We start from the raw sequence: 9,089 nt of genomic DNA, 5'->3' as shown, positions 1-9,089 counted from the left end.
AAGGGAAAATGACGATTTGAAGATGACCCACATGTTTGTATGAGACTCAGCATAAGATAAAGTATAAAAATAAATTAATGGGGAAACAACAGACTGTTTAGAGAATGACTTGGCAATACAGAATATAGAAGAAAAATAAAATTGGGCCCCTACCTAATCCCAGACCTAGAGGCAGACTCTACTAAAGTCCTAAATGTGAAAGATAAGAGTCTGGAAATCAATAGAGAGCAAAGAATGCTAAAAAGTCCTTAAACAAAAGCATAAACTGTAAGGGAAAAGAATCAATGGCTCTCATTACACCAAAATTCAGGCTTCTGCTCAATGAGAGAGTTAAGATACAGATGGCAGGTCTTTAACAACACAGCTGCATGAAACTATACAGGGTTATTGCCTAGCATAAACCGGGAGCTAATAGAAAAATACACCAGGGAAGGGGGTAATTCAAATAGAAAAATGGGGAAAGGATATGTACAAAACATTTTCAAAATAGGAGATCCTAATTATGACTTCAGGTTGATAAATGAGGAAATGGGGGCATAAAATTATTTAGACAAATGTTTTATTCTCCAGAAGTAACAAAGGGGAAATGCTTTTTGTTTTTTTTTTTTTAAGATTGTATTTATTTGACAGAGAGAGACACAGCGAGAGAGGGAACACAAGCAGGGGGAGAGGGAGAGGGAGAAGCAGGCTTCCCGCGGAGCAGGGAGCCCGATGCGGGGCTCGATCCCAGGACCCTGGGACCATGACCTGAGCCGAAGGCAGATGCTTAATGACTGAGCCACCCAGGTGCCCCAAAAGGGGAAATGTCTTAAGGGGTTGCCTCCTGATAGCATAGCTGAGTGTGGGAACTGTTGGGGTGGAAATCCTTCAATACAATTTGATTTTTTTTAACCCTGTGCATGTTTTACTTTGCTGACATTTTTAAATTAAAAAAAAATTTTTTTAAAGAAGGCTCCACGACCAGAATGGAGCCCAATGCAGGGCTCGAACTCACGACCCTGAGATCAGACCTGAGCTGAGATCAAGAGTTGGATGCGTAACCAACTGAGCCACCTAGGTGCCCTGACATTTTTAATAAAAGAAAAGGAACTAACAGCAAATAGCCTTATCCACATCTTTCCGAAAGTTAAATACCTCACTCAAGAGTCACCCAGACTGAAAACGTTGCATAAGAATGAAAATTTAAAAATATTCTCAACATGATGGCAACATATTCTTCTTCTCAGGATTATATATAATGAACAAACAAAAGTAGCACAATGAAAACGTGACCTTGCATAAGAAGCTGTGTGATTTGCTGTTTTCTTCACTTAGCAGAATGTCTTTGTTTTTGAGATTCATCTATATTGTAACAAGTGTTAGAAGTTTATTTCTAATTTTTAATTGCTGAATTGTATTCCATTGTATGGAAATACCACCTTTTTTTGTTGCTTCATCAGCTGGCAGACATTTGGATGGATTCGTTTGGGTCTACTATGAATAATAACACTGCTGTGAACGTTCATGTACAAGTGTTTGCGTGAGCTTGTGTTTTCATTTCTCTTGTGAGTGACACTGCTGGCTCATTTGGGAAAGTTATGCTAACTTCTTAAAATACTGCCAAACCGTTTTTCCAAAGTAGTTGCACCATTTTACCTTTTCACCAGCAGTGTATGAGGTTTTCATTTTTTCTTTATCTTGCCAATGGCTGGTATGATCTTTTTTATTATCCTCATTCTAGTGTGTGTCAGGTGGTATCTTGGTAGTTTCAATTTGCATTTTTCTAATGATTAATGATGTTGAATAGGTTTCCATGAGATTTTTAGACACTAACTGGCTCTTGGTGAAATGTTTTCCACCATTTTAAAATCTGGATTTTTGATTTCTTAGAATTTCTTTCTATACATGGATACACATCCTTGATTATGTAAGTTTTGCAAATAGTTTCTCACAGTCTGTGGCTTGTCTTCATTTCCTTCATTCTGTCCCTTTGAGAGCAAATTTAAAACATTTTAAAACTTTTTTTGAGAGAGAGAGAGAGAGAGTCGGGTGGGGTGCCGAGGGAGAGGGAGAGATAAAGAGAATTTTAAGTAGGCTCCAGGCCCAGCACGGGGTTCGATCTCACAGTCCTTAGATCACAACCTGAGTTGAAATCAAGAGCCAGATGCTTAACCAACTGAGCCACCTAGGCGCCCCAATTATGTTTTTTTTTTTTCCCAGTAGGCTTCATGCTAGTGCAGGGCTCAAGCTCACAACCCTGAGATCAAGAGTTGGACACTTAACCAACTGAGCTACCCAGGAACTCCTGCAAATCTAAACAATTTTAATGAAGCTTATCAATGTTTTTCTTTGGCTCATGCTTTTGGTGTTCTACATAAGAAATCTTTGCCTAACCAATGATTTAAAAGATTTTCTCCTATGCTTTCTCCTAGAAGTTTTGTAGTGTAACCTGATATTTAGGCTTTGGGTCCATCATCAGTTGATTTTTGTATATAGTGTGAGATAAGGGTCTACTTTATTTATTCTTAAAGATTTTATTTATTTGAGGGAGAGAGAGAAAGAGCAGTGAGAGAGAGAGAGAGAGAGAGAACACAAGCGGGGGAGGGGCAGAGGGAGAGGGAGAAGCAGACCCCCCCCACTGAGCAGGGAGCCCGATGCGGGACTCGATCCCAGGACCCTGGGATCCGCCGAAGGCAAATGCTCAACGGACTAAGCCACCCAGGCGCCCCATAAGGTCTACTTTAAATCAAGGCATCATAAAGGCAACACTCGGTCCGATGGCTCTGGGGGGAGTCTGCTCTTGCCCCTTCCAGCTTCCGGTGGTTGTTGGTGTTCCTCTCCTTGTGGCTACTCACTGCAGCCTGCCTTCATATGGCCTTCTCCTCTGGGGTGATCTCCTCTGTGTGTCTAAGGCTCGTCTCTTTTTGCCTCCATCTTAGAAGGACACGTGGGGTGGTGTTTAGGGTCCACCATTGTAATTCACGGCAATCTCAGCTCAAAATCCTTAACTTCTTCACAGCTGCACAGACCCCTTTCTCCAGATAAGGTAACATTTACAAATTCCAGGGATTAGGACTTAATTCTTTGGGTGGCCATTATTGGACCTACTAAAATATCCAATTCTCTCAGCAACACTTGTCGAGAAGACTATCCCTTTCCCTTTGAATCAGGAGTTTGGCACTGCTGAAAATCAACTGACCATAAATGTAAGGGTTTATTCCTGAAGTCAACTCTGTTCCATTGACATATCCTGGTATCAGTACCATACTGTCTTGCTAACTACAGTATTGTAGTAAATTTTAAAATCAGGTAGTGTTAAATCCTTCAACTTTATTCTTTTTAAAAATTGTCTTGGCTACTATAGGTCTCTATTTTCATATAAATTTTAGGATCAGCTTGCTGATTTCTGAGTAAAAGTCTGCTGGAATTTTGATAAGGACTGCGCTGAATCTCTACATCAATGTGGGAAGTCTTCCAATCCATGAACACGGAATATCTCTCCATTTATCTAAATCTTCGTCAATTTTTCATAGCAATCTTTTGTAATTTTTATATTTTTCAGTGTACAAGTCTCATACCTTTTGTTAAATTTATTTTGAGGCTATTATTCACGGGATTGTTTCCTTAATTTCATTTCAGATTGTTTGTTGCTAATATACAGAAATGCAATTCATTTTTATATATTGGTCTGGTATCTTCTGATCTTGCTAAACACATTTATTACTATAGTTCTTTCTTCCTTTATTTTTTTTTTAAAGATTTTTTTTTAAGATTTTATTTATTTATTCATGAGAGACAGAGAGAGAGAGAGAGAGAGGCAGAGGGAGAAGCAGGCTCCCAAGGAGCAGGGAGCCCGATGTGGGACTCGATCCCAAGACCCTGGGATCATGACCTGAGCTGAAGGCAGACGCTTAACCATCTGAGCCAGCCAGGCGCCCACTATAGTTCTTTATATAGATGCCTTAAGATTTTCGACATATACTGTCATCTGCAAATAAATTTACTTCCTTTTTTCCAATTCCTCCCCCACCATTGCATAGGCTAGATTCTCCAGTAAAATTGTGACTAGAAGTTAGGACTTTTTGCGTCCGTGTTCAGGAGGGAAAGTATATATAGTTTTCTTTTCTTGTAATTTGTTTGGCTTTGGTATCACATCTCCTCCAATTTTTTTCTGAAAGAAATTTGTGAATGATTGGTATTTTTAAATGGTTGGTAGAATTTACTAGTAAAGCCATCTAGATCTGGACATTTTTGTGAGATTTGAAATTACTAATTCAATGTATTTGTTATACTTTTATTCAGATTTTTATTTCTCATAGAATTTATTAATCTGTGTCTTCCTTGGAATTCATTCACATCGTCTAATTCGTTGGCATAAACTTATAATACTCTTATACCCTTTTTAATTTCTGTGGGAATGGTAGTGATGTTGCCCCTCTAGGTCCTGATTTTGGTAACTTGTGTCTTCTCTGTTACTTTCTTGGCCAGTCCAGCAAGGGTGTGTCAGTAGTTTCATTAATTTCCTCTTTCTATTTTATTGATTTCCTCTCTGTTCTTTATTTCTTTTCTTCAGGCCTCATCTGCTCTTCTTCTTCCAGTTTCTTAGGGTGGAAGCTTAGGTTATTGACCGGAAACGTTTTCTTCTTTTCTGATACAGGCATTTAAAGCTACAAATTTCCTTCTGACCACTGCTTTAGCTGTGTCACATAAATTTTATTTAATCAGTTCAGAAGATTTAAGAAGCTTCCCTTGTGATTCTTCGATCCATGAGTTATTTACTTGGGGTTTTTCCAGTTTTCTTTTTGAGAATCTCTGACTTGTGGACAGAGAACATATACTTTTTTGTGATTTCAATCTTTTAATTTACCGAGACTTGTTTTACAGCCCAGCACGTGTTTATCCTGAAGGCTTTCATGTGCAGTTGAAAAGACTACGTGTTTTGGAGTTTCTGAGTAGAATGTTCTACAAATGTAGGTAGGTTTGCTCAAGTTGGTTGAGAGTGCTCTTCAGGCCTTCTTTATATACTAACTTTCTTGCTGTTTGTTCTATCAGTTATTTAGGGTGGGCTTTTTCAAATTTCCAACTATTATTGTTAAATTTTCTATTCTTTCAATTATGCCAGTTTTGCTTTACATATTTTAGGACTCTATTTTTAGGAGCATATACACTTATAATCGTTATATTTTCACTATGCATTGACACCTTTATCATTCTGTAATGTCTCTATTTGTAGTAACACGTCTTAAAAGTCCATTATTTTTCTAATACTGATACCAGTCACTCCACCTCTCATATGGTTCTTGATTACATGGCATATTTTTCATCTCCTTAATTTCTACTTATTTGTGTCTTTGTGAAGTGTATCTCAGCATGATTTTTTTTTTAAATGTAATCTGCCAACCTCAGCCTTTTGAATGAAATGCTTTGTCCATTTATGTTCTAATGCAATTATCTATATGGTTGGGGTTTTGCTATGTTTCATATTGATTTTTGTACCTCTATTCTTCCTTTTATTGCTTTCTTCTGTATTTTCAGTTTACTGTTTTAATTCTAATTTCCCCAGTTATTTCTTGATCAGAAGGAGCTGTCCCCTAGCAGATTCCTCAGGAAGGGCTTATGAACACAATACTGAGCTCTAACTTTAAATTGTTTTTCTACCAACTTACTTTGGTTAAAGACTGCTTTTCTGGATACTTGATTCATATTTCTTTTTCCCTTGAATCTTGACAATGTTGCTCCACTTGTTTTCCTTTATATGTTGCTTTTCAGAGATGGCATTTTATTATTAAACCTTCTACCCCATTATCCTCTTTACAGGGCACTAGGTAGGAAAATGAAGTTTAGGTATTCTCTACAGCATAATCCATACTGTAGGTATGTGTTATGAATGATTTGATATTCTCATAAAGACAGTGTTTTGGGAAGACAGAGATAACTGAAATGTAGGTGGCCATAATCGTCCTCACACATTCTGTCTTCCGGGACACTAAGGTTTTATGTACACAAGGAAAGAGGGAGTCAGGCCTGCACATCCGATGATTACGGTCTTATCTCATAGATTTAAAGACACACCTTTTCCACAGACATTATATTTGTTATTGAAATGCATCCTACCACTGGCACATTACATTCAGTGGTACATAAAACAAATGCATATGGTCCCATTTGTGGAGTTCTAGCTTTGAAATACTGCTCTCTTTTCTGTCCCAACCTGTCCAGAGCCCCACATTTCCTGAGCTGGGACCTAGCCGTAGATAACAGAAGGGGAGCAGTCACTTGGCTTTTCCCACCCCTGTGGGCACCTGTGCTGAGTGAAAATGGTCCCCAAATGGCTTCCGTGCTGCCTGCCTCAGCCGGGTCATGGACAGAGCCCTCCAGAACCTTCTCACTGTTTCTCAGAGAAATGTGTGCCCTGCTTCAGATTTGAGAGGAGTTTTCTCTCAGCATTCTGCCTCAGCTTTATACAATTTTATTATTCCTAGCATATGTTTTTTGTGGTGTATATAACTGGATGTTGGTCACTGTGTAGTTTTAATAGAAAGATTTGTTTTTTTTTGTTGAAAATGCTGATGTTCCCAAAGGCTGAAGTTAAACACTGTGTGTTGTTTCCACCATTTTTCCAGGAGTTTCTGTCATTTTTAAAACGTAGCAATGAGTATCTAGATGTTGAAATGTTGACTCAGAAAATATTATGAAAAGAGCTGAAAAGTTGCTATCACCATTTGCTAATGACAACAGCTCAGGCATGTGTGCTTAGTGGCCCAGGCTCAACCAGCAGGAACCCAGAGAATTCCAGACACTATACACTGACGAAAGGCACTATGACATTTAACTAGTATTTTCTAAACACAGACACCAAGAATACTACCCTCCAAATGCAGAAAAGTTAAAATCAAGAGACTGTTCTGTTGAATATATTACACATGCAAATAGACTGATTATCAAGAATGTAGGTTTATTTCATTAAAAAATAAAGCAGAAAGATTCACCCCCAAAGAGAGTACTTTGCAGCAGCAATCACAAGGCACGGATGTATGAAGTGCCTCAAGCAAAACAGAAACTGAATGTTAAAAAATATGTTATTTAAAAAGACGTTGAAGACCATTCGCTAATAGGAACATAGACTATAAAAATGGCACTCTTATACATTTTTTAAACAATTTTATTCCTCTACCTTTACTCAGACAAGAAACAATGGTGTAATGTTTACGCACTACCTTGTGGTACCCAGCGCAAACATTTACACCACCGAACCTGGTTTGCTAAAGAAAAAAAAGATAGCTAAAGTACAGCTTAAAAACTTTATTTTTAGTGCATTCACATTCTTAGATATTTGAAATCCATAGCTAAAAGGAAAAGTAATTTTCCTTAGCTTATAAAAAGACTCTAGTTATATATCCTTAGGCAAACCACTCCACAAAAAAGGAATACATTCAAGATATTCTAAAATATCAAGGACATGATTTCTAGTCTAGGAACATCACAGTAACCCTCTTCCTAAAACAGATCAGAAATCAACACATAATAAATGTGAAGGTCAATTATATTAAAATAAAGTAGTATTTGATTTAAATTATTGATCACTTGGGAAATATAATGAGTACTCATTCTCCGGTTAGGTATGTTAAGATTAGCTATTAGAAATGGTGTAACATCAATATTTAGTGTGTATAAAAATTCTAGGATTCAAATATATTACAATGAAAAGTTTATCATAATCGCACAAAAAGTGTTTCCTTATATACTAGCCACCACTGAGCTGCACAGGACGAAGGCTGAAAAGATGCGGTTGAATTAGACCCTTGAGAATAGGTTTTGTGTCCTAGACAGTGAGGTGTTGTTCCTCCAAGCTCTAATGCTGCAGAGACGTTATTCTAGGAAATGTTAAGGAGTGCCTGCACGCTCTTTACTATTGGAGGGAGAGAAGATAAACTGGAGCTCCATTTTTAAACAACAAAAAAAGAATATAAAATACTAGTATAATAAAACATTTAAATAGTACTAAATAGCACAATTTAAATACCAGTTATATGCTGTCACTAGTTTTCTTCTTAAAAAAAAAATCAGTTCCTGGGCTTTTAGATGTGTTTTCTTTTTAAAAATAACCAGCATCCTCCTCGTGGTTGGGCGCCAAGTCTATGCCCACGCCCGGTGGCCACCCCTCCAGGTACCCGCAGGCCTCTCCCAGGTCACAAGGCAGTGACGCAGAGGCCTGTGTGTGTGCTGCGTGGCGGCTGCCCGCCTGGCCCTAGGACCCGGCCTAGAGCAGCACAGCCTGGGCCACCTCCTTGATTGTGCGCGCGGCTCTCTCCAGTTCTTCGTCTGTTTGCTCCACTGTGACCACAACCCTAATGCTGAGAAATAACGACACAGAAAATCGTCAAAGGAGAGTCTAGGGCACCTGTTTTTGTTAAGTCAAGTTCTACTGGCACATGTCCCCACTCATTAGTGGGTCTACTGTCTACAGCCACTTCCTCACTGTGCAGCGGAGTCAAGTGTGGACACGGACTGGCCAGTTACAGAAGTCTGCCACTCCTGGCCCGACTGGTGGTGCATCTAGTCAGGGAAGCCTGTGGTGGGGCTCTGCCTGGGGGTGCCGAGAACCCCACCCTTTACATCATCTACTGCTCCAAGCAACACCAGGCCTGAAGCTGGAATTCAACATGTCTCAAATCAAGGAGTGTCTGCATGCCCGAGCTCATTTACAATTCGGTAAGTCATGTTGAAGTTCTGTAATACTTGAGGCAAGGCAGACATTTTTAAGTTTTCAGGAAACCAAAGACCAAACCTATCAGTTTGACAGGGCACTTCTACCTCTTCTCCCCTACTTACTTCCCTCTGCAAACATCTGTATCATCCACTGGACACTTGCACAGAGCTGTGCTGTGCTGGGCAGGGAGCGCTGAAGGTACAAAGCTAGTGTGGCCCCTGTTCTGAAACACAGGCTCACAGCTTTGCCTGGGTGCAATCAGACACGAGAGGGCAGACATTTAGGGCACTTCCGAGCTGCTGCCAGTGGTCTTCCAGAATCCCAGTCTGGCCCTCCGTGCCCGCACAGTGCTCTGGACTCCAGAGTCTTCCCGGACCCCCCGGGCTTTCCCCGGTCTCCA

At 39.5% G+C, this 9,089-nt stretch overlaps 1 protein-coding gene across 2 annotated transcripts in view; it reads right to left on the bottom strand.

Annotated features, from left to right (window-relative positions):
- Nucleotides 1-6,914: 6,914 nt before the first annotated feature.
- The window catches only part of SPTLC1 (serine palmitoyltransferase long chain base subunit 1), a 62,031-nt gene continuing 59,856 nt past the window's right edge, over nt 6,915-9,089 (bottom strand). Inside the window, exon 15 of one of the 2 annotated variants that reach the window (XM_027615549.1) lies at nt 6,915-8,301. In XM_027615549.1, coding sequence (XP_027471350.1) covers nt 8,169-8,301 — 133 coding nt within the window. In that variant the 3' untranslated portion in view covers nt 6,915-8,168. Of the gene's footprint in view, nt 8,334-9,089 lie in introns of both variants that reach the window. The other variant, XM_027615547.2, reaches the window with a different exon arrangement.

This window comes from Zalophus californianus, chromosome 13, assembly GCF_009762305.2.
Source record: "Zalophus californianus isolate mZalCal1 chromosome 13, mZalCal1.pri.v2, whole genome shotgun sequence".
Lineage (NCBI taxonomy): Eukaryota > Metazoa > Chordata > Mammalia > Carnivora > Otariidae > Zalophus > Zalophus californianus.
The sequence above is the reverse complement of the archived record's forward strand: the minus strand, read 5'-3'. Positions and strand labels throughout refer to the sequence as shown.